The 26858-nt window shown below is 44.9% G+C and overlaps 1 protein-coding gene across 1 annotated transcript; it reads right to left on the bottom strand.

Annotated features, from left to right (window-relative positions):
- Positions 1 to 1723: 1723 nt before the first annotated feature.
- On the bottom strand, positions 1724 to 24944 carry COPG1 (COPI coat complex subunit gamma 1). Its single transcript, XM_036738263.1, has 24 exons — positions 24745 to 24944; positions 19156 to 19208; positions 16445 to 16525; positions 16086 to 16157; positions 15256 to 15335; positions 14883 to 14958; positions 14620 to 14712; positions 14022 to 14108; positions 13334 to 13491; positions 13113 to 13246; positions 11966 to 12033; positions 11500 to 11688; positions 10791 to 10886; positions 9844 to 10087; positions 9482 to 9557; positions 8962 to 9065; positions 8452 to 8577; positions 7838 to 7906; positions 5572 to 5714; positions 4475 to 4646; positions 3887 to 3984; positions 2995 to 3133; positions 2643 to 2741; positions 1724 to 2123 (listed from the first exon to the last, which is right to left on the bottom strand). The coding sequence occupies exons 1-24, from the start codon at positions 24779 to 24781 to the stop codon at positions 1993 to 1995; spliced, it is 2625 nt and encodes an 874-aa protein (XP_036594158.1). The 5' UTR covers positions 24782 to 24944; the 3' UTR covers positions 1724 to 1992.
- Between the last annotated feature and the right edge of the window lie 1914 nt (positions 24945 to 26858).

Genomic DNA, 26858 nt, shown 5'->3' with positions numbered 1-26858 from the left:
CATTAAGGGATCCAAGGGCTTGGAATACGGTATCCCGGAGGTCAATGGAGCTACAATTAAAACCAAGAATCACCTACCCAGCAAAACTGAGTATCATGCTCCAAGGGAAAACATGGACTTTCAATAAAAGAGGGGACTTTCAAGCTTTCTCAGTGAAAAGACCAGAGTTGAATAGAAAATCTGATTTTCAAACACAAGAATCAAGAGAAGCATGAAAAGGTAAATAAGAAAGAGAAATCATAAGGGACTTAAGTTGAACTGTTTTGTTTGCATTCCTACATGGAAAGATGATGTGTGTAATTCATGAGACCTCAGTATTAGGGTAGCTGAATGGAATATACATATACGTATACATATACATATACATATATATATAGACACAGGACACAGGGTGAGTTGAATATGAAGGGATGATATCTAAAAAAGTAAAATCAAATTAAGGGATAAGAGAGGAATATATTGAGAGAGGAAGAAAGGGAGAGATAGGATGGGGTAAATTATTTCACATAAGAGTGGCAAGAAAAAGCAGTTTGTTGGAAGGGAAGAGGGGGCAGGTGAGGGGGAATGAGTGAATCTTGCTCTCATCAGATTTGACTTGAGGGAATAACATACACACTCAATTGGGTATCTTACCCCACAGGAAAGGAGGAAGGAGATAAAAAAGGGGGGACAATAGAAGGGAGGACAGATAGAGGGAGGAAGTAATCAAGAGCAAACACTTTTGAAAAGGGACAGGGTCAAGGGAGAAAATTAAATAAAGGGGGACAACATAGGAGGGAGCAAAATATAGTTGGTCTTTCACAACGTGAGTATTATGGAAGGGTTTTACATAATAATACATGTGTGGCCTATGTTGAATTGCTTGCCTTCTTATGGGGCAGGGAAGGAAGAGGGGAGAGAATTTGGAACTCTAAAGTTTTAAAAGCAGATGTTCAAAAAAAAAATTGTTTTTGCATGCAACTGGGAATACAGGCAATAGGGCATAGAAATCTATCTTGCCCTACAATTAAGTAAGGGAAATAGGGATGGGGGTAGTGGGGGTGACAGAAGGGAGGGAACAGGGCACTCAGAATATATACCATCTTGGAGTAGGGGGGAGGGTAGAAATGGGGAGAAAATTTGTAATTCAAAATCTTGTGGAAATCAATGCTGAAAACTAAAAATATTAAATAAATAATAATAAAAATAAATAAGTAAATCACAAAAAAAAAGAAATAAGGAAAAACTTCTTAATCACTGGAGCAATCCAAAAAGGGGATGAGCTGCCTTGGAAGGGAGTGAAGTCCTGCTCCAACTGGAAAGCATCAAAGGCTGGATAACCACTGGTCAGAAGGGATTCTTGTCCAGGGATGGATGGAATCATGGTTCATGAGGTCCCTTCTAACTCCAGATTGAGTGACCTAGGACAAAATTAGGGGTTCTTGTACATCATCAGTACTTAAAATAACAGCATGGAATGGGGTTGTATCATGACTGTTGCTTGCTAAATACTCTCATTATCTAATGAGAATCCTATGAAACCATATCAAGTGATGATTTTAGAGTCTAGAGAAGAGTTGGTTTTTAGGGTCTCCTTAGGATTATTTTTTCTTCAGTGATAACTTTTAAGTTTATCAGGAAATAGACTGGAAGCTCCCTTCAAGGAAGCACCGTGATATAAGCAAGGTAGATATTAATTACTTGATGATTTATGTGGTCAGGAAAGACTCCTTCGAAGACAGAATTCAGAGATTGCGTGTGGTAACTTTATTCATCCGAAGGCCAGCCAACAGGCAGGGTAGCAAGCTTCAGCACAAGCTGAAACAACTACCATTTAGGTCTTAAAAACAAAATGATCTAATTAAAAAAAATCAGAAATGTATAATTTTAATAAAGAAGTTATTGCCAAGGGAAGGTTTTCACTGTGTCCATATGAAGGAGTGGGTCTCCTGGGTCAATAGGCCCATTTAAGTTGTAGTGTCAGAGGGTGCTGAGCCCAAGAGGGACAATTCCTTAGCCTACAGATGCCAAGATGATGTCCACAGGCAGCTCCTCGGTGCTTCTGGCTGTAACCTGCATTGTCACCGTGTCTGTCAAAACCAGCCTTGAGCGCACAAGGATGTCATGACCACCCCGAAATACTCCTGCAAACAGAAGGGATAATGTTTGTTATGAGTCTAGGGAAAGAGGCCCAGGGAAAGGGGCATTTTAGAAAGGCAACGTTGCTTTTCCATGTCATTAGGGCACAAAAGATGACAGAACATGGTAAACTGGTGCTGATGAGGCCAACTGAAGGGCTCAGACTGAGCACAAGAGACAGTTATTTGAGTACTGTGCCAAAAATAGCAATCCACAATGACTTTCATATAACACAGAGAAGCTTCAGTTGGTGGGGACGGTCCCCAAACCCTAGAGCCGCACAGCAGCTGTCTGAGCATCCCAGGGGACTGGTGTTGACGCTGAAAGTGGAGATCAGCTGGTAAGCAAGGCCCTGAAGCAGACTCTGTTTACAGATAAATCTGTAAATGCAATACTGTGTTCCCAAATGAGGGGCGGGAAGTCTCTGTGAAAGACCATAAAGGGGGAGCTCTGTCCACATGGAAACAGGGTCCTGACCAGATTCTTGGTTTAGCCTCCCTCCTGTCCTGGGCACAGCCACTTACCAGCGAGGAACAACGTGTGAGCGTTCTTGTTCTCAGGTACTTTGTCTGATCTCTCACAGGGCTGCATCCCCAGGAACTTCACAATGTTACCAACAGCCTCTATAAGAAAAACCCATATGTGTGAGCCCACACATAACTGCCAACTGCCACCTCTCTGCTCACCCCACCCAACTCCAAAATTTCTTGCTGAAATTACAAAACAGAGGGAATATGCAACTGTGTCCAGGATGTGCTCTGCAGAAGACCTTGCTCCCAACAGGAGGGGGAGGACACTTCATGCTCCATGCTCCAGTTGTGGTATGGGGTCAACACGGAAATCTAGGAAGCAGCTGCTCCTAGGTCTGGAACTTACCTTCAAGTGTTTTGATGGTGGATAAAGTGAAGGTTTCTTCCTTCTCAAATTCTTCTCCCACCTCATCCCAGGCTGCCCCAAAGTTTGGCTTCAAAACCCTGAGTATGTGATCTGCCAATGTTACCTCGAGGTCTTCTAGCTATGAGAAGGGGGAATCACAATCTGAAAGTCTGAAAACCCAAGGCTCCAAAGGAGAGAACTCTGATGTCCCTATATCAAACCAGAAGTGTTGGCAAAGACTAGTCATTGTGTCAGAGCAAACTGTCTGGCAACTCATACAAACATGGGATGGGGATGGGGAGCAGAACCTCAATCCTTACTGTCTTTTTAAACAATTTCTGACTCAGAGCCTCGTAGTCATACTCTTAACAAATATTAGTGGTGTAACAAATGCTTCAGGTGAAATCAGAATTATAGTCTTAGTATGGTTATATACTTATAGTTTTCCCTTCCTCAAAATCATGAGAAGTTTATCCCTAATGAGTGTCATGATTAAAAGCAGAATTGAATCACTGAATGATGCAAGAAATATATGTCTTCAAAGCCAAAATATTCAGATCTTCATTAACTTATAATACAATGAACTTCTGCAAATCTGAGGATTCCAATCAGAAAACCTACAGCTGAGAACATAGTCCAACCAGGGGTTCTTAGCCTTTTTTATGTCATGGACCCTTTTGACAGTCTAGGGTAGCCTATACACCTCTTAGAATGTTTTTTTTTATTGAAGGAAACTCTAAATTTCAGATAGGGGTTAGTGAAAACAAAGATGTCATTTTTTCCCCTTTAAGTTCAAGGACACCTTGGAATCCCTGACTAAAAACTGGTCTAGACATTCTCAAGAATAGGGTGCTTGGCCATAGACTGACGTTTCCTGGTACCCGACACTTACCACATACTCATCTTCATAGCCTTCATCATCAGTCTCTCCAGTGGTGGGATCACAGTCCTTGACTGTGAACTTCATCATGCAGCTGAAAGTACAAGCCACTGTTGGGAGAAGCTGATGGTCAGTATAACTCCAGACATGATCAGAGGCATTACTGCCAAGTAGTCATGAGGCGGACTGATTCTTTAAATTTTAGGGTTCTCCTATATTATCAGAAAAGACAACAGGGCCAAGAGCAATTCCAAGGTGTGGACTAAGGGCCAAGCTATGCACTGATGGTGAGGGGGAGGTTTTCCCTGTGCCTATTATAACGTTCACAGATGTAGAATAGACTATAAAACATAAGGAAAATGAGAGGAGACTTCATGCGGTGGTGATAGCCACATAATGCTCAAGAAACTAGTGACTTCACAACTGGGAAGAGAAAGTCATGCTTGGGAGGGGGTATCTGTGCATGCCCATACATGCTATCCTTAAAATCCTAAAACCAAATTTCCCAGTCATAACGAACACACTTGTGGTAAACAGTGTTATCCAAGCCCCTAAAGTCCCTCCCTCTGAGGATGTGGGCAGTGTTCGGAGTGAGCTTACCAGCTGTGGGGTCTCCTTCAGGCAATGCCACGAGGGTATAGCAAGTCCCTGGCTGGTTATAGGCCAGGCTTTTGGCAGGGATGTAGCAGAGGATGTCATAGGATTCTGTGGGCTCCATCTGTACTGTGACATTCTCCAAGATTTGGTCATTGAGGGTATTTGTGCAATCAAACTGACAAGGGGAGAGAACCATTAAAGTATTCTAGGCACCTAACCAGATCTCACAGGAACAGCCTCCACTGCTCCCTGCTCATGCCACTGGTGAGGTGGTGGGACCCAGACCCCAAAAAGCCCTAAGACTGTCTCTGAAAACAACCCAGCCTTGCCCCACCTTGTGAGAAAATGTTCCCTCGTTGCAGGCTTGACTCTGTAATTCCTTTATCAGAACAGAGGGGTGCCTGGCCCAAGCAACTTGTCTCAGGTGCTTGCCCAAGATCCATGCCTCTGGCAGCTAAACAAAAGACTTGTCTTTTCTCCCTCTATGTCTGGTATACCCCCTACACTTTCCCATCCATAGCTCCCAAAGACACCTGGACCCTTGGATTACCTAATTAGTATCCCCAGCATTCCATTCCCATGTCCCTTTTCTATATAAGTTCTAGATTCACCCCCATTAGGGTGCAAATTTCCCCAAAAAGGACCTTCTCCCACTTCTATTGGCATTATAATAAACTATCTCTTGACTGAAAGATGGCTTGAATGTATGAATTCATTCTCTGTGACTCTCACTTGGCATTCCTGGGGTCCCAGTACCCCAAACCTCTTCATTTTGGGAGGTCCAAGTCCCAGCACCCCATCACAATTCTAGCACTCTGTTCTCAGATTCCAGGAAAACTCTGCCCCAGACTCTATTTCCTCATGCTCATTCTCAAGGAGTCCTGAGATCCTTTTCCCTACATGGAAGAAAAACACCACCTAATGAGGGACAACCCTCTTTTCACTGCTGCTGAGTCACCAAAGCTAATGTGGTCCCTTTGGCAATCCTGGGCCATCTCAAACATTCATCAGGGGAGGTAAGAAAGGAGAGCTTGACGTCCACATCCCCACCCTGGCCCAAACCCTAAAGGCCTCACTCAGAGCCCACCTCCCCTACCAACCTGGAACACCATGTGGTTGAGAAATGTGTGCTTGGTACAGCGAACAACATATTCTGTCTCAGATTCGGTAAGAGCCACAGACTCCGGGGAAGATTTGAAGAGGGGACCCAGCCCACGGAACTCTGGCACAGCTGCCAATTGTTCTGAAAGCCAAAAAGCAACATTTACTTGACTCCCTATTTCATGTCAGCTACTAGTGTTTAGATTTCCAAATAAATCTTTAAAGGTTTCCATCCAATTCTCATTATGTAAATCTATTTTTTTAACGTAGTAGATGTTCAATACACCTACTATGTGCCAGTCAGTCTGTGAGGCTCTATGGATGCAAAAACAGAAAAGAAATAGTCCTTGTCCTCAAGAAGCTTACATTCTATTAAAGGAGACAAAACATATGTATGGAAATACGCAAAGAATAAATACAAAATAAATGCAAGGTTGTTTAGGGAGGGTCCTGGCAGCTGGGAGTGATCAGGAAAGGCTCCCTATAGGAGTTGGTGGTTGAGCTGAGTCCTGAGGGAAACAGGAGATTCTATAAGAGGTAGACAAGGCTAGGACACATTATAGGCATGGAGGTAGTACAAAGTCAAAATAAGAGATGGAAGCACCATATGTTAGGGAAGCAAAAAGGCTAGTTCGGCTGGAGCTTAGAAGGTGGAATGGATAGCAACATAAAATGAAACTGGTAAGGAAGGAGGGGGTGGTCCACAGAGATGTCAGGAAGGACAAGGACTATAAAAAAAGGCCACTGGACTTGGCAATTAAGAGACCAATGGCAGCTTCAGAGAGGGAAATTTCAGCTGCGTGGTGAGATCGAAGTCAAATTGCAAAGAGTTAAAAAGTCAATGAGAAAAGAGGAAGTGGAACTAACTAAACAACTTTTTTTTTATGAGTTTGGCTGAAAAGGGAGAAGAGATATAGGACATCCTGAAGGGACATGGAGGTCCAGTGAAGGTTTTTAAGGATCAGGGAGACTTGGATGTATTTAAAGGCAGTAGGGAAGGAGAGGGAGAGATGGACAACCAGAGGAGCAATCTGCTGCAGAAGATGGAAGGGGCTGGTTTTATCAAAGAGAAGGTCTTCCTCATCATCAGAGACTGGGATAAATAAGGAGAGAGAGTGGGGTACCTCAGGGGTTTTGAGACAAACAGAAGAGGATAAGAAGGAGCTCATAGCGACAGTCTTTATGAAATGTGAGATGGGGTCCTCAGCTGAAAGGAAGGAAGAGGAGATCTGGATGGCCTAAGTAAACAACAAGGCCGGAACAGGAGGGCCTATCAACTAGGACAGAGAAAAGGCATTATCCTGCGGCAGGTTGGGTGACAAGCATGCAGTGGAGCCTTCTTAGATGGCTGATGCCCACATGGAAGAATGGATGTGTGTATGTGCGGCCACACAAATGTACATATAAAAACACACGCACATCTACACAGGTGCGTATGTGCAGGCATGTACATGTGTGTGCACACAGATACACGACTAGACGCTCGCTGTTGGTCCAACTCTCCTGCACACTTGTCATCATGCTTTTACTCTACCTAGATCACTTTCTTCTTCTTCCCTTCTACCTATTCCAATTCTACCAGTCCTTCAATGACCAACACAGACCCTACTTCCTTCACAAAGCCCACCTGACCACTCCAGCCTCCAACCTCTGAATAGTTTGTGCAGGTGCTACTCACTCAGTTGTTAACTGCTAACAGTCTTAAATAAGCAAATAATGTTTCTATTTTTGTTTTTTACAGCTGCATTAGACCAGCCACTACTGATGGTAAATGGCAGCACACCTTGCTGGAGGCCTGCATTTAACATGGATGCAGCATTAGGCAGAAGTTCAGGTATGGGTAGGTGTAGAGGTGTGGGACAGAACAAAAAATTCTGCAGGATTATATTTAGAGAAACTTAGTTTAGATCTTTCTTACATATATGTATATCATAAAAAAGGACTTCGATGAGTATAAAAATGGGATTGGTATTCTAGTCCAGGGGTGGGGAACCCGCAGCCTTGAGGCCTCATGTGGCCCTCTAGGTCCTCAAGTGTGGCCTTTGGACTGACTCCAAGCTGTAATTGAGGACCGAGAGGGCCCCATGCCTGCCTTGAGAGCTAATGGCTATCACTGCATTGATTGGGCACTATGGACATTTGACTTTCAACTAGAAGCAAAGAGGCAACACTTTGAGGGAAAACTTGACTTTCCAAAACTGACAAATCTAGAAGATTTGTCCCTGGCTCTAAGAGCCTTGTCCTGCTCCACCGCCCATGACTTACCCTGGAAGATCTCTTGTCGTGTGGCTGCCACCTTCTCAGGCTGTTTGACTGCTGTGATGGGAGTGCTCTCTACAGGGAAGAAATAAACACATAACTAATAAAGTGGTAATAGTCTAGTTACTATGACTGGAGTGCCATAGACTCTTGGGATCAGAAAGAGCCTCAGACAGATCATCTGGCACAAACCATGCTTCTTCAGATGAGGAAAATGACTGACCACAGTTACACTACTAGTAGTAAAAGTGCCCTAACTACTATGATCCAGGAGTTTTCCAGACATCCCAGCTGTCCATGGCTTTAAAAGAAGGAAGACCTTGAAGTGTCTGGGGGTATGCATCCCAGTTCTACCAACAGTCCACAAAGCAATGACACATAGGAGTATTTCTTCCTAGCACAAAGTTTCTGAGTAAGGGCAGGCATCAAAAGCCTCTGGTCTCTAAGAACAGCCTCTTTGACCTACAATGAACGAGGATACCGATAGCAGGAGTTAAGACCTATTTACAAATGACAAAATCATTCCTGCTAGCTCCAAGTCTGCGGTTCCTCAGTCAACACAGGCTGCTGAGGCTCTCCTCACAACTCATACCTGCCCAGAGTTGAAGGGAAGACATTACCTGGTCTCTGTTCTGCAATGGTAGTGGTGGCCAAGGGAACTGACTTCAGGTCAAAAGGTTTTTCTGAGGGCTCTAGAGTGTATTGTTGCAGTGCCCTCTCCAGGCCAGGGATGGACACTGTCAAACCTAGAAGTGAGGGAGAAAACAGTCAGGTTAGGTCAGGGCTGTACATTGGCTTTTATTCTAATGGAAGCTAGGCAGAACATCCACTAAGAAAGAACTCCCCAGAGAAGGCCTGTGGGCACCCTATGCTGCCCCCTCTTTCTGGTGTGAAGAACACACCCACAGCACTGGCACCATGATGATGCTCAGGTTTATCTCCAAAGAGCCTCAGCTTTCCAGTCATGCATTCTATTGTCCCAAGAGATAATCCAGTAGAGGGCACCCTGTCATAGAATAACAAGACGGAAACCCCAGCAGAAGCCTGCCTGTGCTAAGTGAGAGACTGTAACCCTGGGGATGTTCAAGTTTCCAGAGGCTTGGCTCCCCTAAGGTTTCTCAATCAGTTACCGTTTAGAATGTAGCCAGCATTGAGTGCCTTTTGCTTCTGTTCCAGAACATTGAGATAGAAGGTGGCTCGATCCCTCACTTCATTATCATCATCCATCACACACCTAGAGACAAAACACAAAAGCAATGAGGATGTCCAAATCCAAGCAAGATCCATTTTCATGCACTATAAGGATTCTCTAATTGCTTGCTGATTTTTATTAACTCTAGAGAAAGCAAGGACCATGGCTCACTACTCATCACTTAGGAAATACCAAAACTAGGACCCTAGAGATTGATTCCTAATGACACTAATGTGGACTGGAGATGGGCACTATACTTTGTCCATGACTTTATCTGTTAGGAAACAATGCTCCCTACCAAGCCCCAATCCTTTAGTCCACAGTCACACATGGAACAGAAACTATTTGTTGCCTCTGGGACAGAGTGGGAGTGTCAAACAACACAGAGAACTTGAGTCTGGCCCTAATGAGATACAGGTGCAGAAAGACCTCTGACCCATCCCAGACATGGGGCTCACCTCTTCAGCAACACCAAAATGCTGGGTAACATTTCCTCATTCTGGGCTCCAAATTTGGCCAAAGCACTAACAGCACCTATAGTCATAGCACAAAACACTAATGAGTCATTTACACTTACCATTTGACCTGCCTGCTATCCCCATGCTCAAGAAGACACAAGCCCCAAAGCCAAATAGTCAGAAAGACTGTAGCAAAAGCTCAATTCCTATTGTTATAATTCTAATACTGCTCGATTTCACCTTAAAGCACTTCCCCCCAATAATTGGTAGGTGGTCACCACACGTTCCTCTTTTTTAGCCTCAGGCATATGAGCCCCATCCATGCTGGATGAACTTTTCACTCCATAATTCCTGTGACCCACCTGCTCGGACCTCCTCATGCTCTAAGACCACACGGTTGTAGATGAAGCGAATGTACTTGGAGGGATTGTTGGTCTTTGGTCCTTCTTGGCCCAGGAGATGCAGGATTCGAGTAGCCAGCACAGTGAACTCACAGTCCTCGATGAACTCACACAGGTGGGAGAGCCCTGTTTCTTTGCTCTCTGAGTTCTCCTCAATGATGCTAATAATGCAGTCCACAATGGCCCGTTTATACTCAAAGCCACCCTGCAACGAAGTAGAAAGTCGGGCATGCAGACCACTTTCTCCTGAACTAGCAGTAACACTCAAGGCAAGAAAGCTGATACATGGACCCGGGTCCCACTTTACTAACTGTTCTAAATTTTCTCAGTTCATGTATCATTTTGGAAGGACAAAGACTGGTGGATCACATCTAACCCACCTGCTCCTGCTTGCCACTAGTTAGAAGTAAAGAGATACCAATTAAGAATAAATCAATTACTATTTTGTGGCTGAAACAAAAATATAGTTGTAAATATTTCAAGAAACCATCACACAAATACCTATGAAAGCCCTTTACGAGACCCACTGTCCTAGAGACTCATAGGCAGACAACCAAACCACAGAAGAGTGCCTCCCTACTTCCTCAGTAGTGCAGCTCCTAGGCAGTTTGCTATTTCTCTGAAACCAGGGATAGTAATTATCCTATTAATGTTATTAACAACACTTAGTGTTTCCATTCCATCTGTCCGTAAGAGTCGAAAGTGACACAGATACCACCTCATTATAACATCACTATGGACTTTTTTTTGAGGGCCAGAGGGAGAGGAGAATAAGTAGGGATTTTTCTCTTTAGCCTGAAGGAGGAATCAGTGAGGAACTAAGATAAAAAGAAAAGTAATTTGGCTCAAAGTGAGTGTCAGACACTTAACTGGGTGATCCGCCTCCAACCCCAGCTTCTCAGTCTCACCTCTTCCCGAAGCATGGTGAACAGGAAGTTCATAAGGACTGCATGTTTTCGAGGATACTTTTGACACAGGGCACTGATGGCCTGGACAACCACAACCTAAATTAGAGGGAGAAGTGTGAGCCAGTGGCATTCCAGAACTGAGGCATTTAGGATGGAAGGCAAGCTAGATTTACTAGCCCCAAATCTAAGCAAGGAGTCTCTTCCCACACAACTCTGCCTCTACTCAAAGCTACAATGTGAGACTCAAGTGGATTCTTTTCCTCTCCTTCCCCTCCTTAGTGACGTACCTAGGAAGGATGGGCTGGCCTGGCCAGCAATGCAATGAATGTCTCAGAATGCTATGGCCATAGAAAAGGTTACATAGATCCAACACACCAGAGACTGAAGCCCACAAAGATGAAGTTCTGCAGACTGACTCTCATGTGTGGGACCAATCCTAATATCAAAGTTCAGAGACAGAGAGAAAACTAGGTGCACATCCATCCCTCCCAGCAGGCTAGAGATATTTGGGTAATCATTAACTTAGGAATACATAGTTTTCTAAAAGTTTGTAAGCTGATTGTCTGGAACTGAAAACAAATTGCCCCATAAACACAAGACTATATGCTTTCATCTTAATTAGAATTTTCCACTCACAATGCAGTCTAGACCCCATCAAACCATTCGAAAATCACATTCTTACATGCGGAGCCCATTCTGCATTAAGTACCTTGAATTCATCAGAGATCTCTGACATGAAAGAGGAGATCTGCTTCATGAGGCGGTCAATGCTGCTCTCACTGCCCGTCTTGAGCAGGGTAGTGATGGCCAGGGTGGCAATGCTTCGGTTTGAGTCTGTTACTAGGTTCTCCAAGTCCAGGTTGCAGGCGGTCACAGCTGATGGATGTTTCATTGCAACCTGTTTGAAAAAAGAATGAGAAGTTAGGCCTCTTGTACCTGTCTCCTTTATGATTCTCAAATCCAAAGGCATCAAGGGAAGTTTTCCAAGATTTTCTTCCTGGGAATCTAACCATTTCACCATTTACTTTTAGGTTCAGAGTAAGGTCCACTTAAAAAAAGAGTTGATTCCTTCTCCAAAAAAATAGAAAGCTCAAGAGAGTCCCCTAGTTGTCCTAGGCTTGAATCCCTTATTCCCCCATGCAGAAACCTCTCTCCTTCACATCCCAGGATCCTACCTTGTTGAGGGTGCGAACAGCGGCATATCGCAGTGCGGCCTTTGGGGAGCTGCAGAAGAGCTGGAGCACTGTATGAAGATACATGTTATTTTGGTCTCTTTGCCAAGTGACAAGGAGAACCAAGAGGAAAGAGACCATGTGTGGAGGCAGTGTGTAGTAAGGTGTTTAAGAGAGCTATGCATTCAGAGTTATCTGTTTCATACTCAAATTCTCATACCGCCCCCACCACCTTACAGCATCCTCACCCCCAAGCTGCTTCCATTTCCTTACTGAACTTAATAAGAGGAAAAGGTTTCCTGGCCACTTAAGCCCTATACAAAAAGGCCATTAATAAATACTACTCTGAATTTAATACTATTCTAAGGAGGCAAAGGAAAGCTCTTTCTAGCCTTGTCATATCATCTACACAAATTATGCTATGCTAAGACTTCACTGGAGAAAAAGGAGCATCCCACATAAAGACTTTCAACTTCACTTGCTCCATCCCTACACTTGGGCTTTCACACCGCCCCTCAGCCTTGAACGTCCTCCTCCTCCTCTCTCTTCCACCTTTCTTACCTGATCGCTGCTATCCCTCAGGACCTGACTTCCTCTGTGAAGCACTGTTTTGCTACCTCGGGTGCAGTGATTTTTCCTTTTCTGAATTCCCAGGCACTTATTTTCTGTGCCACCTGATTCAGTATTTCATTCTGTCTGTCTTACTCTAATCATTTGTGTGTAAGTCTTCTCTACCAAACAAGGTTGTAGGACCCAAGAGAAGGCCTAGAATGCTGCTCCAGAGTCCAGGGACCTGCATCTGAATACCACTTTTGAAACTGCCTACCTGAGTTACATTGGGCCAGGGACGTCACCTTTCTGGTTAAGTTTCCCCATATGTAAAACAAGGAGACTGGGTTAGATGGCCTCCGAGATTCCTTCTAGCTCTGGAAGGATCAGCCTACGATTTGACTCTAAGTTCTTTGAGGCTGAATAGAGCTTTTACTTCTATTCCCCACAGTGGCAGACACATAGTGTAGATTTAATGTCAGTTTATGCAGTCTCCCAAGTACTCCTCCTGGATGACCAAGGGAAGGTCCTCCAGAGGAGCCTCTTCCCTTGTCATGCTTCCACCATGCCCAATGAACTTCCCACCCTGAGCCATGATTACCTGACACAGCTGGTGCCAGCTCCTTGGCACTGCAGCCAGGCAGGTTGACGATGGCAGAGGCAGCTTCATACACGACCATCTCATGCTTATTGCGCAAGCAGCTTTCAATGAAGTCAAACAGAGGGCTGTCTCGGCTGTAAAAGAGAATGGCACAGACTTGGCCAATGAAATACAACATTGGTGAGGGAAGTATATATTCAAGGAGAAATAAACTTCTTTACCTGCCATCCTCCTCCTCCAGCTGCTTGCTGGCAACACGGATCATCATGCAATAAGCAAAGGGTGACTTGAGGCCATGCCGGGTGAATTTACTGATCATCTTGTTGACGGCCAGGCGGTCATTCTTACGCACGTGGTAAAGGAGACCCAGGGCGTGGTACTGGACCAGAGACAGAAATACAGCTTAGATCAGACCAGAGGTTCATAGAGCTAGACCTAGGAGGGACTTCAGAGACTGTTCAGGCCAAGCCCTCTATTTTACAGATGAGAAAACTGAGGCTCAGGCATGGTAAGTCCTTTGCCTAAGATGGCACAGGTCAGAAGCTCTGTTTACATGACTCTTCCTACAAGAGCTCTGAGCTTTTACTAGGTAAGATTTCACCCTTATTTATAGTAACTCCATGAAGCAGAATGGTATTCAGCTCATTTACTGATACGGAAGAGACACAGAGAAGGAAGGTAGTGATCACAATGCAAATCAATGGCTAAGCAGGAATGAGAACTCTCAAGCCAGGGCTCAGATGACGTGGTGGTATGGCGTGGAGCACTTAATCAGTCAATCAACCAACATTTATTAAGTGCCTACTGAGAGCCAGGCCCTGTGCTAAACGAGTTAATAAAATTGTATGTGCCTGAATACCGAAAGAATCCCTCCCTTCCGCAGGCCTGGAGCTGCTCTAAGGCCCTCACCTGGACCATGATGTTATCACTAGAGGCTGCTTCCTGAGCCTCATTCACCCATCGCTTCACCACATCAAAGCTGCTTTTCAGCAGATGCTGGGAAGAAAAGAAGATCAGGCCATCAAGGAAGAGGATTAACTGTGGCTATCAGAGGACTGTGATGCCTTTCTGAATTTCCTGCTATCCTTCAGCTAGACCTCACACGTTTTGTCAGGCACCCACCAGACTTCCCACCCCGCACCCTGACTATGTAGTACTTACTACTACATGGATAGATATCAGGTCCCCCAGTATCAACACACAATACACATCTATTTTTCCTGATGGCATAAGTTTGTAGTTATGTAAGTAACAAGTGGTTTGTGCAAACCTACAGCTGCCCCAATGCTGTTACCCCCAGAAAGAATGAAACCTAACTCACTCAACCCTTCCCTTCTTGCTGAAACCAGACTTTCTTAGGTGGAAGAGATGAGGGAAAAAAACATTTTCTGGCTTTTACACAGATTTGGGATAAATTAGAAAGGTGATGGCTTTGGTTTTTCTTTAAATATCTCTAATCCTAAGCTATTCACTACTTCCTCAGACTCCCCCATTAAGACGTTCATACCAAGGAGGACACCAGGGCAGAGCTGGAGACACTGGGCACCTTGTCCACAATGGCCTGCTTCATGTAGCGTTCAATGGCCTGCAGCATAGTGCTCTGTGAAGAAAGGCAGGGCGAGTGTGCTTCATTAACACCAGGAAAGGAGAGAAGGGGGAGAAACAAGGACAGAGAGGTCACAGACAGACCTAAGAAATCTAGGTTGAGAATCAGGGAAGTGGAAACAAAGAGGAGAAAGATAAGCTTGGTGGTGTGGAAAGAGGACTCACGTCAGTGATCTGGCAGAGGGCACGCACGGCTGGGCCTCGGTAGTTATCATCCTTTCCAGTCATATCTTTGGTCAAACTGTAAAAGTGAGAAGCAATCTCTCACGGTGTCACAGTACAGAGACACCCCCCCCCCCCCCCCCCCCCCCGTGTATAAGTCATATCAACCCTGAGGCAACAGAAACAAAATGAAACTAGGATTGTTAAACAAGAGCCAAGCCCCAGTGGCGACTAGAACACATGGCGAGAGAGAAGCCCCAGAAGCCTACTCCTGTGGCATCAGTAGCAGTCTACGGAGGAGAGAGGGTCTGAAGAGCAAAGGTGGCACGACTCTGTCCTCTGGATGGACTACTTCTTTCTAATCCCCAAAACTAACCTGCTGGTGACTATGATAACATCCTCAGCAATGATGGACATCTCCTTGATTGTCAAATAACACATCCTTCGGAGAGTGGGCTATGAACAAATTTAGAAAAAGTCTCATTACTTATATCACAACTTAAAAAGAGATTCTGCACACAGAATAATCTTTGCCACGTGGGGGAAGGCAGCTTCCCTTACTACTCTCCAAATCCCCACCATCAGTTTGTTCTCAAAGATGCCAATCCCCTAGTCAGTCACAGGTGCCTCAGGAAGAAACCTGTGCTTTTGCAGATGTCAAATAACATGACTTTCTGTGACTTCATCCTTTTCCTGTAATTCTCTACTGACTCTTCAGAGATCTGGGAAAGCCAAAGCTTAGAAGGCCTGCCCCTCTCCAATGGGTCATTCTGTACTGCATTACAACTGCCCAGGGCCATTTCCAGGGACACACAACCGCCCAGGGCCATTTCCAGGGTCAGCTGGGAGAGAGGAAAACTTCTCCAAGCTCAGGCTGCACTGCATGGACAACAGACCCTGCTGCCAACAGGAGAGCTTCAGACAATCCAATGAAGTTCTGTCTTGAGAACCATAGCACAGACAAGTAGAATGAGGGAAAGAGGATGCTGTGAAACAGACTAACAGCCCATGCCATCATCAAGGTAACACCATAAATTCCAAGGAGAGCTGGCGGGGCAGGACTCAGTGTCACCTGCAGAGAGCTTGCTGAAATCCCTCCTGTTCTCTCCTCTCTCATTCTATTTGCTTAGGACACAAGCCAGGACAATTCATTTTGTAGACAGACTTATCTATGAAATCTAAGAAAGTGTCACCGGAAACACTTACATCATTGGACTGAAAAAGCTTGGTCATGGCAAAGAAGGCCTCTGTTGCTTCAGTTGTCCCCAGATGTTCCCCCTGAAAGAACCAAGAGACAATAAAATTAAGTTTCCTGAGCTCTGTGGTGGGGAGGAGGGTCAGGCCAGTCTTCCTAGCAAATCACAGCCCTGATTAAGGAACTCTGCAGAAATCTCCTCCCAAGAAAACAGGTCAGAAGCAGGAGCAGTAGGAGCACTAGAACAGAACTATGCCCTCATTACACAGAGCCCACCAAAGAGCCAGCAGGTGACACTGACTCTGGCAGCACTGACAGTCATGCCTGCCTGCCTCATCACCATCCTCCAGCCTCCACCTCACCCCATTACCTGGTTTATGAGATAGAGGATCTTGGTGAGGATGTGGGCACATTTCCGAGGGTTGATAGGAGTCTCGTTAAATACTCGGGCCTAAAAAGAAGAAGCAACCAAGACAATTAGATGATACATAAGGAAAGGGCCAGCCTTGCAAACCTTTTCTTCGGGCTTTAAGCCCTCCAATCTGGCTAGTTAATGTACTGATTAAACATCATTAGTCTATTATAAACATGGTCTTATGGGTGGAAAAACCTGGTAATTAATAAGTTAATAAAGGTGCCAACCAGAACAGTCCAGAAAGGGCTGGCCTAAGAACTTCCCACTTTCTATGCAGCCTTTTACAAGATTTGTAACTAAGCCTCCTACAACTCTCAGTTCCATTCCAAAAACAGCTGTAGTCACCATATTGTAGTTTTCATAACCAGGAGCATGTCAGGTTATAAGGTGGAAAGAAAACAGCTAAGCAAATTCAGTCATTACTAGTCAAGATGCAGACCTGAAATCACAAGGAACATAAGGGGAGGAAAGGATCCTTCCACTGGGAGAGAACCTGGGGCCAAAGAGAATGACAAGCCAAGGATGACTCCACGCTTGAGGATATACAGAGGTGGGCAGATCGTGGGGCCTGCAGCAGAACTAAGGACATCTGGAGGAGAGGCAGTTTTAAAGGAGAAGACAGTGTATTACATTTTGGACACGCTGACAAAACATTCAGGAGAGATGTCAGGCAATTAACAAAAGCTAAATTCAACGGCCTTTTCTCATCCTTGTCCACTCGGCAACTTCAGACATGCTTTGACATCCATTCTTCTGAGACTCTCTGTTCCTGGCTCCTAAGACACTGTTCTCTCCTGGTTCTCCTAGGACCTGCTGTTCCTTGCCAGTCTCCCTTGCCAGATCATGATCTACCTTCTGCCCCTGGAGTACAGATGTCTCCCAGAGTGGGAAAAGCCCCCAGGACAGTTCCCTTATAGAAACACCAGGGTCTTGGTGGAGTCAGAAACTTGGTGGGGGGAGGGGGAGGAAGTAGAGACAAGGAGAGGAGAGAACTTTTTCCGGGAGTCTTGCTATGAAGATGAGAAGGGATGTAGTGCCATAACTTAAGGGCATGGAGAATAAATGAAGAAATCTAAACATGGCTGTAGGCAATAGGGAAGGGGCAGAGGGGCAGTAAATAAGGATACTTAAGGTGAGTGAGGGAATCAAGCAATGGGTATGCCCTGGGAATCAAGGGTGCGAGCAGAAGGACTGGCCTTCATGTGGAGAAGGGTCACCTCTTTCCCAGAGACTTAAAAAAAGGAAGAGAGAACAAAGGACAATATAAAAGTTGTAACAAACAACTTCAATTTTATCAATGAAGCAGAAATGAAGAACTCAGCTGAGGAGGAGGAGAAAGAAACAGTGATGCGTGCCTGAGGAGGGGAAGCCAGAGTAAGCACAAAGGAGCTTGTCCTGTGCACATTTCTCGAGAGGGCAGGGCCAGCCTCATCCTCACCACTCCCACACAGCCAGCAGCGCTTGGACAGGACAAAGCAGACCCTTAGCAGGAGCAGTTTTCTGCTTCCCCTCTCGGCTGTAAGAGGGTGGACATCTGTGTGAGCAGCAGCAGCATGTGGAAGGAGCCCTGACTCAGAAGGCCTGGCTTTGGTCTCAGTTCTGCTACTCCCTCCCTGGAAGACCCTGGGAAAGTCACTTAACTTCTCATGTTCTTTTGTAAAAATGTGAATAGAAACACTACCTGCCTGCCCTACAAGCTTGGGAGCATCAAACAAGGTGATGTATCTGAAACACTGTTAGCCATGAAGTACTTTATAAATGTCAGCACTAGTAATTAATCTTAGCTCAGACCTGTATAGTGATTCTGAATCATGACGAAAGGGGAGGAAATGGGAGTCTGCGAGTCACAGGGTGAGAGAAGTACAAAACACCAACTTTATTACACTGTTGCTCTAAGCAAGCAGTTGAAAGCTAACTTTGTGATCTTTCTTGGCAAGAGAAGAAACCAGGGTCACGTTAGCTATGCTAACTGTCCTGGGGTTGGGCCTGTAGAGCTTTCATCTTCTCCTACAAAATATCAGAGCCGAAGTGAGGCCGAGGAGGGCCCAAGGTGAATCTCACCCATATGCCCTGCAGCTTCCTTGCTCAATTTTTATGTTTTCTGTGGTTGTTTGTATAAATTCTATTCCTAGGAGAAGCAGAGGGTATTAAACCTCCAGTGAAAACAAAACATGGGTTTGATATTCTGAGCGAGAGCTACAAGATCTAAAAAGCTTCTAGTAAACATAAAATAGAAATCTATTCAGACATTTGTTTCAAACCAGATATTTCCATCCACCATCCCAGAAAATTCTCACCCTATGGTTCAAATAATTTCGCCCTAAACCACAACAGACTTAGCCAGCCACAGAAATCAGATATGTGGAATTTAGGAGCATAACCCCTGCAAAAATCCAGCTCTGGACTCTCTACTGCCTTCTTAACTAAAGCCCAAAGAAAGTTACATGCACACAGAGAAATCAACATTGGCAAAGGAAACTTGGCATGATTGGGACTCTCTCGGAGCATGAGATGCTGCCAAGTTACTCAGGGATTAATGTCCCAAATTAAGAGGATTTTTCTCTAGCTCACTTTCCACCAATACTTGGCATATTTTATTTCCATCTGAGTTAGGTTTACTTCTCAAAGCTGAAGGAACAAAGAATAAAGAAAAGAATGGAACTTACCTCCTGCAACACTGCACTTTTCTCCAGGTGCTGAAATGGATTTGAGCCTCCACCTGAAAGTTGACAGTGAACACAGAATGGTGAATACTAGATTCTGTCACTGAACCTCACCAACCTCCCAGATATAGAGAAGACACTACAAGTGAGGACAACTTCACCACAGCCTACAGAAAAAAAACTGCAACTCCTGACCCTGGCACTCAAGGCTCTTCACAATTTGGCCCCAATTTCCCTTTTCAGTCCTACCTCCTACTACTCTATGGCTATCACTGTCACCTCCATACTACAGGAACTTTAAGCTCAGACCCTATCATGGTTATCTGGCCTAGAATGGAGACTCCATGAAACTTTCTGGCCAGTCTCCACAGCATACTCCCACTCCCACCAATCCTCATCCTTTCCCTCTTTGCAGCTGTCCTTGATGGGTGGAATTCCCCTCCACCCCCCAGCTGCCCACAGGGAAGCTCTTGCTTATGTGTATTTGTCTCCCCAGCTCTTAGTACCACTCCTGGCACACAATAAACCCTTAAGGAATGTTCTTCTCCCCAGCCCTTGACTCTGGCTTTGAATCCCTTCCTATCTGCACTTCAAGGCCAAATTTTAACCATGACGTTCTCCATAAAGGTTTCCCCAGAAGATAGTCTCTTTCCTAAACTCTCATAGCATGCCCTCCCTCTCCTTCCTTTTCAACCATTCTTGACCCTTGAGAATAGACCTCCCTATTCTTACTGGCATGCTAATGGGGTCCCTGGATTAGAAAGGTCAATTTTAGGGAAGAAGGATGTTTTTGGAAGGTTTTTGGAAAACTAGGAATCACAGAGGAAATGAATTCAGGGAAATGACAGGGCACAACTAAGACAGAGGATAATTACTAGTGCTGACATTTGTACGGTGCTTTAGGGATAACGAAGTGTTTCATATATATCACCTTGTTTGATTCACACAAGCCCGTACAGTGGGTAGGTAATGTTACTATTCACATTTTACAAATGAGGAAAATGAGAAGTTAAGTGACTTGTCTGGGGTCCCCCAAGGAGGAAGTAGAAGAGCTGAGACCAAAGCCAGGCCTTCTGAGTCCCCAGCCAAGGCTCCTTTCACACGCTGCTGCTGTTCATACAGACATCCAACCTCTTACAGCAGAGAGGGAAATCAGTAAACTGCTTCTACTCAGTTTCTACTCAGCACTACTGGCCATAAGGGAAACAGCAAGGATGAGTCCAAGGTTGCCCCCTCAAGAACGCAGGAGGATGTGGGAAAATTGGGGCACTAATGCATTGTTGGTAGAGTTTTGAACTGATCCAACCATTCTGGAAAGCAGATTGGAACTTTGCCCAAAGGGCTATAAAACTGCATACCCTTTGATTCAACAACACTGTAATAGGTCTGAGGAAGGAAGAAAGGAGGGAAGGAAGGAAGAAAGGAAGGAAGGAAGGAAGGAAAGAAGGAAGGAAGGAAGGAGGGAAGATGGACCCATATGTACCAAAATATTTATACCAGCTCTTTTTGTGGCGCTAAGAATTGGAAATTGAGGAGATGCCCATCACTTGGGAAATGGCTAAACAAACTGTGGTATACAATTGTAATGAAATACTATTGTGCTATAAGAAGCGAAGAATGGGATCATTTCAGATAAAAATAGAAAGACTTAAATGGACGGATGCAAAGTGAAGTGAGCAGAACTCAGAGAACACTGTACACAGTAACAGCAACACTGTGCTATGATCAACTACGAATGACTCAACCCTTCTCAGCAAGACAACGATCCAAGACAATTCCAAAGGACTCATGATGAAAAATGTTATCCATCTCCACAGAAAGAACTGATGAAGTCTGAATACAGACTGAAGCATACTGTTTTTCATCTTCTTTATTTTTTTCATGGTTTTTTTTTCTCTTGATCTGTGTTTTCTTTCATAACATGACTAGTATGGAAATACGTTTTGCATGATTACACATGTATAACCTATATCAAATTGCTTACTGTCTCAGGGTAGGATAAGGGAGAGAGGGAAAGAATCTGGAACTCAAAATTTTAAAAACAAATGTTAAAAATTATTTTTTCACGTTATTGGGAAAAAAATAAGATATTAAAAAAGAAAAGAAACATGCACAAGGCTCCTCTAGGTTTACTCTATCATCCCCCTCTAGTTAAGTAAGAAAATTTCAATAATGGTCTCCTGAGGATGTTAGCTCTGGAAGAAGAGATGATCCTATGCAAAAAACTTTAGCTTTACTCAATGCCAATGAACATGCAAAGAAAACAACTTCAGGGCACAAAAAGATGAAATGATCTAGTCAAATTTTACCAGGTAGGCAGAGAATGCTGGAAACATTGCAGGAGAGTATAGAATTGAGCCTGTTGAAATACAAACAGTTCAGAAAAAAAGTGACAGAAGACAAGAAAACCTGTAAGTCAAGGGCTTTATAACGAACACAGTATTAGCTTAACGTAGTAGAGAAAAGTGACTCTTATCCTCCTAAGTGTCACCTTTATCCATGTCCTGAGTGGGATGAGTCTTTGAATCCTAATTCAATAGCTAGAGAAACATTTGCAAAGGCTTGAGCAGGACTGTGGCAGGAATGCCCTACACAGATGAGTGTAGTCCACGTAGTCCATCCATGAGTCCATCCATGATAGACCTGAGCACTAAGGGAACCAGGAAGACCTTTTAAGATCATCTGTGAATTATGCAACCCTATCCACGGGTAAGCATAGAAAACCCCTCCTATGGTTTTCTGTGCCCTCTCTACATTCATGTGCATAAGCCAACATTACTGTTAAGGAGTATACTCTGGATTCCAGGCTTCAGTTCCAATTTCTGTCTCAGATTCTTGGTATGTCATGAAAAGCATCTCAAATCCACAGTTGAACAGTTTATGACGTACTTCTGCCCTTCCTCCGCCTCCCTCTAACTATAGTGCTGCCAAAGTTTATACTCGACAGAAGGGGTCCCAAAAGGGCAGAAACTCTCCCAGGTCCTGGTATTCTGGATTTATGTCCTTCCTGCTAATTAACTTCCAGGGAGCAGTAAGTATCCTATCTAATATAGGACAGGAACAAGGATGGCACAGTGCAACAGGGAGAGAACTGGATTTGCAGAAGACCTGAGTTCAAGTGCCGAATACTTACTACCTGAGTAAGTATTAAGCAAGTAAAAGCATGTTTCTGGTTTTCAATTCCCTCATCAATAAAAAGGGCTGGACTAGATGACCCTTCAGTCTTTTCTAGCTCTACACCTGTAATCCTATGAATACTTCAACTTAGACAGCATCATTGTCTCTGAATTTCTCAGGCTGGCATTCAAGGCTTGCTACTATCTGGGACCTTCTTGCTTTTCCAGTTTTATTTCACTCTACTCCCCCCCCAAGTACTCCACACTTCAGTGAAATTAGAGTAGTTCACTGTTTCCTAAGTTGACATGAATTTTTCTACTTTTGAACTTTTACTTATGTTATTTTCTAAATTTGGAAATCTTCCTCCACCCATCTCTATCTTCTGACATCCTACCTATTCTGCTTAGAATCCTGTTTAAATGCCACTTCCTCCAGGAAGCCTATCCTGAATTCCCATTCATCTCCTCCTTGCCCCAAGCTAGATAGCTCGAAGTGATGTGTCTCATCTGATCTCAGACTACTTTTGACATTCCCTTTACACACTTACAATTATTTAACATGTATTATATCTGAATACTTTTTGGTTACTATTAGTTATAAGTTGTTTGAAGGCATCTACTCCATTTATCTTTGTGCCTAGCACACAGGTGGCACATAATAAATGCTAGCTGACTGACTGACATCTCTTTGCATAGTAAACATTTTGTTAAGTTACTAATATGAAAGACAGAATGATGTAATGAATGGATAAATGAACAAATAAATAAATGAAGAGATTTGGAATCAGTTAATTTGGGTTCAAGTCCTGACTCTGGTACTTACTGTGCCACCTAGGGGTAAACTCATCCTTTCTGGGCTTCAAGTTTCCCCACCTATCAAACGAGGGGTTCAGACTAAACACTCTCTAAGATTTCTGCCACCTCTCAGTTCTATGATCCTGTGAAAGCCTCTGTACCTCACACTGGCTGAAGCCATGCCTGGAGTGCTCTCTCTTCCTCCTTTCAACTTTTATAACTGCTATAAAGGATGCCACCATTGTACTAGCCCAGGTTCGAAACTTTGGAGGTAACCTCAACTCAGTCTCTTTCATCCCCGCCCCCATCCAACGTGGCCAAGTGTTGTCAATTTTACCTCTGCCACATTTCTTGCATTCATCCCCTTCTCTCCACTCACACATCTACCATTACTTCAGATGCTCGTGACCTCTTGCCTGGATTATCAGATGGTCTTCTTCCCTCAAGTGCTTCCCTTCCCCAATCCATCCCTCACAGAGCTACCAAAGTGATATTACTAAAGCAAAGCCTGACCAGGTCACTCCACTGCTCAAAAAGTTCCAATCCTATCACCTCTAGGATAAAACAAAATCTCCTTCAATTCGTATCACAAGCTCTTCACATCCACTCCAAACTTATCTTTCCTGACTTATTACACATCACCTTTCATTCCAGCCAAACTACCCTGAGTACTCTCTCTCTCTCTCTCTCTCTCTCTCTCACACACACACACTCACACACACACACACACAGGCTCCATCTCCCATATTGATGTCATTGCACAATCTGTCTCCTGTATCTGCAAAAAGTGTACCCTCCTCACTTCTGACTCTTAGAATAATCAGCGATCTTGAAAGCTTGGTTCAAATAACACTATCTACACATCCCTGCAGCTGCTACTGTATCTCCTTACCTCATCTCCTAAACTATTTATTTACTTTGGATGTATTTTGCATTTGCTTGTATGTACACATGCTGTTAACTCCAACAGAATATAAACCCTTAAGAACGCACAGTTTTGTTTTTTGCTCAGTGCCTAGCACCGTGCTTGTTGGATGAATGACGGAACTTCTCTATTCTATCAGACTTTGTCAATGAGGGCTGTTAATATCCCTTGTTGCATCCCCTTCAGAGTGTTATTAATGTCCCCTCCACCTTATCCAGTGAATTTAATTATCTGGGAATACACTGCTCCCTCTAGAGTTGTTAATGTCCCGTCCCCCCATGTCCTGTAATTATCTGTGACATGCTGCTCCCCCCAGTGTTGTCAATGTCCCCCACATGTCCTGTATTTAACTATCTGTGACATATTGCTCCCTCCAGTGTTGTCAATGACCCCCCCACCCATATCCTGTATTTAATTATGTGACATGCTGCAAAGTAGAAGATAAGCTCTTTGCAGACAGGGTCTGTCCAGCTTTTTCACCTGGGCTTGGCACCTGGAAGGGGCTTGCTGAAGGGGGCTCGTCCCCGCTGTGCCTTCCCTTTAGATAAGAGATGAAGTGCTCCCCAAACAACTCGGGTTCCTGACCTGTCAGACATCAGGCAGTGAGGACGCCCCCCACCCAGCCAGCCCCGGCAGATCTCCCGCCCGGGCCTGGCTGCCCCGCCCGGCCGGCCCGGCCCGTTACCCGGAACCGGCGGGTAGCCCCCCTCCGCCCTGCATCAGGCCCGGGGTCCCAGAGCCGCCCCCGTGCCTCACCGGACTCCTCGTCCTTCTTGTCGAACTTCTTCAGCATCCTGGGGGCCGGCTGCACGGACAGACAACACGGACGGACGGGGCGGACGCCTGCAAAACCCGGCCAGCTCCGGCTACAGCTCCGCACGGGCCACTTCCGGCCACCCAGTCCTGGGGACACGTCTCCCACCGTCGTGCGCCTGCGCGCTCCTCCCGTTACCCACCCCCCCGCTCTCAGAGCGCCTGCGCACGCCTATGCCCGTCGACTCCTTGGTTTAACCCCGTCGTGCCACACGCAGTTCTGTAAGGCTGAGCTCCTGCGGAGCCTAGCCGGCTTGCTCTGCAAACGCCTGCGCACAGTCTGACCTGAAAGCTGGAGAAGCTTCGATCGACCACTAGAGGGCGCCCTCGCTTAACCCCGTCCTGCGAGGGAGGGGTGTGGGGCGGGCTCAGCCCTGCTCACTCTGCTAGCTCCTGCGCACACTCCGGCCTGAAGGCCTCCAAACTGGAAGCTGTAACTAACCAGGTTCAGGGCTCATTCGGTTAACCCCGTCCTGCCCGGGGCGGAGCGTGGCTTCCCTGCTTCCGCGGGCCCGCCTGCCAAGGTAGGACGCTTGGCTTGCACTTAGGGGTATTTTGACATACATCTCCTCTGTCGTAGGGTCTTGGCCTTTGGAGTTTGAAGGGAGAGTAACAATCATCTAGCCCACCGCTCCCTCCCACTGTTTTTTTTTTTAAAAGAAGAGGAAACAGAAGGTCACACAGCTAGAAGGAGCAAAGTCTGAATTTGAACCCAGGCTCTCCGTGGAATATTTATATTCCATGACCTTTCTTTTCTGTGACCATGGGCCTAGCAAGTGTGAAATTAATTCTGTAAACAGCCTAATTCAATTCCACAAGCACTTATTAAGCATCCGCTATATGCTGGGCACAGTTCTAGGTGCTGATGAAACAAGTAAAAAAATGAAACAATCCATCCTCCCGATGAGCTTATGTTCTATTTGAGGAGATGTTATATCCATGCCTACGTATATACAGGATAAATACAAAATTAAAGGTAGCTGAATAAACGGTAATTATTCAAGGCAGTAGCAGTTAGGGGGAATCAGTTAAGACTACATGCAGAGAAGCAGGTTGTTTGAACTATGTCTTGAAGGAAAGTGAAATTCTGTAGGATGAAATAGGGAAGGAGTACCTTCCAGGAATGGACATAGGTTAGAACAAAGCCACAGAGTTAGGGGATCAAGGGCATCAGAAAGGATCTGAAGGAAAGCCAGTGTGGCTAGACCAAGACGCTTAGGAAGGAGGGTAATATATAATGCATCTGGAAATATAGGATGGGGCCAGCTTGTGAAGGACTTTAAAAGCCACATGGAGGAGTTTATGTTTGATCATTAGATTTTAGAGGCCATAGGGAGCCACTGGAGTTTTTTGAGTAGATGTGATGTGGTCAGATCTGTACTTAAGGACAATGACTTTGGCAGCTGTGTGGTCTGGAATGGGGAAAAGGGAGTCCAGGAGACCAGTTAGAAAGCCTTTGCAATAATCTTAAGTGATGAGGACCTGAAGTAGGGTGGAGAGAAAGAGTGGATGAGAGAGAAGTTTTGAAAGTAGAGACATCAAGATTTGACAACTGATTGGATGTGTGGGGTGAGGGAGATTAAAGAGTTAATGATAGTGCTGAGATGAGGAACCTGGGAGACTGGAAAGATAGTGGTACCCTGAACAGGAATAGGAAATTTTCAAAGAGCAGTGGGTTGGGGGTTGTTGCAACAACTTGGCCTGCAGCTGCTGGGGGGGCGCGGTGTGAAAAACCAACACAAGCTCAACAACAAGAACACTGCAAGCCCAGATTCTTTTGATCTGCTTTACTAAGGAAAGCAGCATTAAGGGGTTAACAATCTTACTTTAATCCAACATACAAATATCATTCACTCAGCTCAGGGGGAAAAGCCATCACCCTGAACTTCAGAGCAAATACAAACAGAGTAAATAAACACGAATTAACAGACAGACTTCTGTCTGACAAAATCACAATATACAGTTACCAGGGTTTTACAAGCTGGAGGGCTCTTAACTACAACTGCCCAGAGTCTCCATAACAACACACCTTCAAGAGTGAGAGCCCTAAGCAAACA

Source organism: Trichosurus vulpecula, chromosome 9 (assembly GCF_011100635.1).
Source record: "Trichosurus vulpecula isolate mTriVul1 chromosome 9, mTriVul1.pri, whole genome shotgun sequence".
NCBI classification, from domain to species: Eukaryota; Metazoa; Chordata; class Mammalia; order Diprotodontia; family Phalangeridae; genus Trichosurus; species Trichosurus vulpecula.
Note: the sequence above shows the minus strand (reverse complement) of the source record. Positions and strands in the feature narration are given on the sequence as shown.

What these genes read in the sequence shown, in the direction of transcription:
- COPG1 (XM_036738263.1), bottom strand. Translation starts at nt 24,781, where the DNA reads ATGCTGAAGAAGTTCGACAAGAAGGACGAGGAGTCCG. An exon ending in TGCTGGCTACATTCTAAACG is followed by an intron (nt 8,578 to 8,961) that starts GTAACTGATTGA and finishes CCTCACTTCTAG; the next exon opens with GTTTGACAGTGTCCATCCCT. An exon ending in CACCATCAAAACACTTGAAG is followed by an intron (nt 2,742 to 2,994) that starts GTAAGTTCCAGA and finishes TTTTTCTTATAG; the next exon opens with AGGCTGTTGGTAACATTGTG.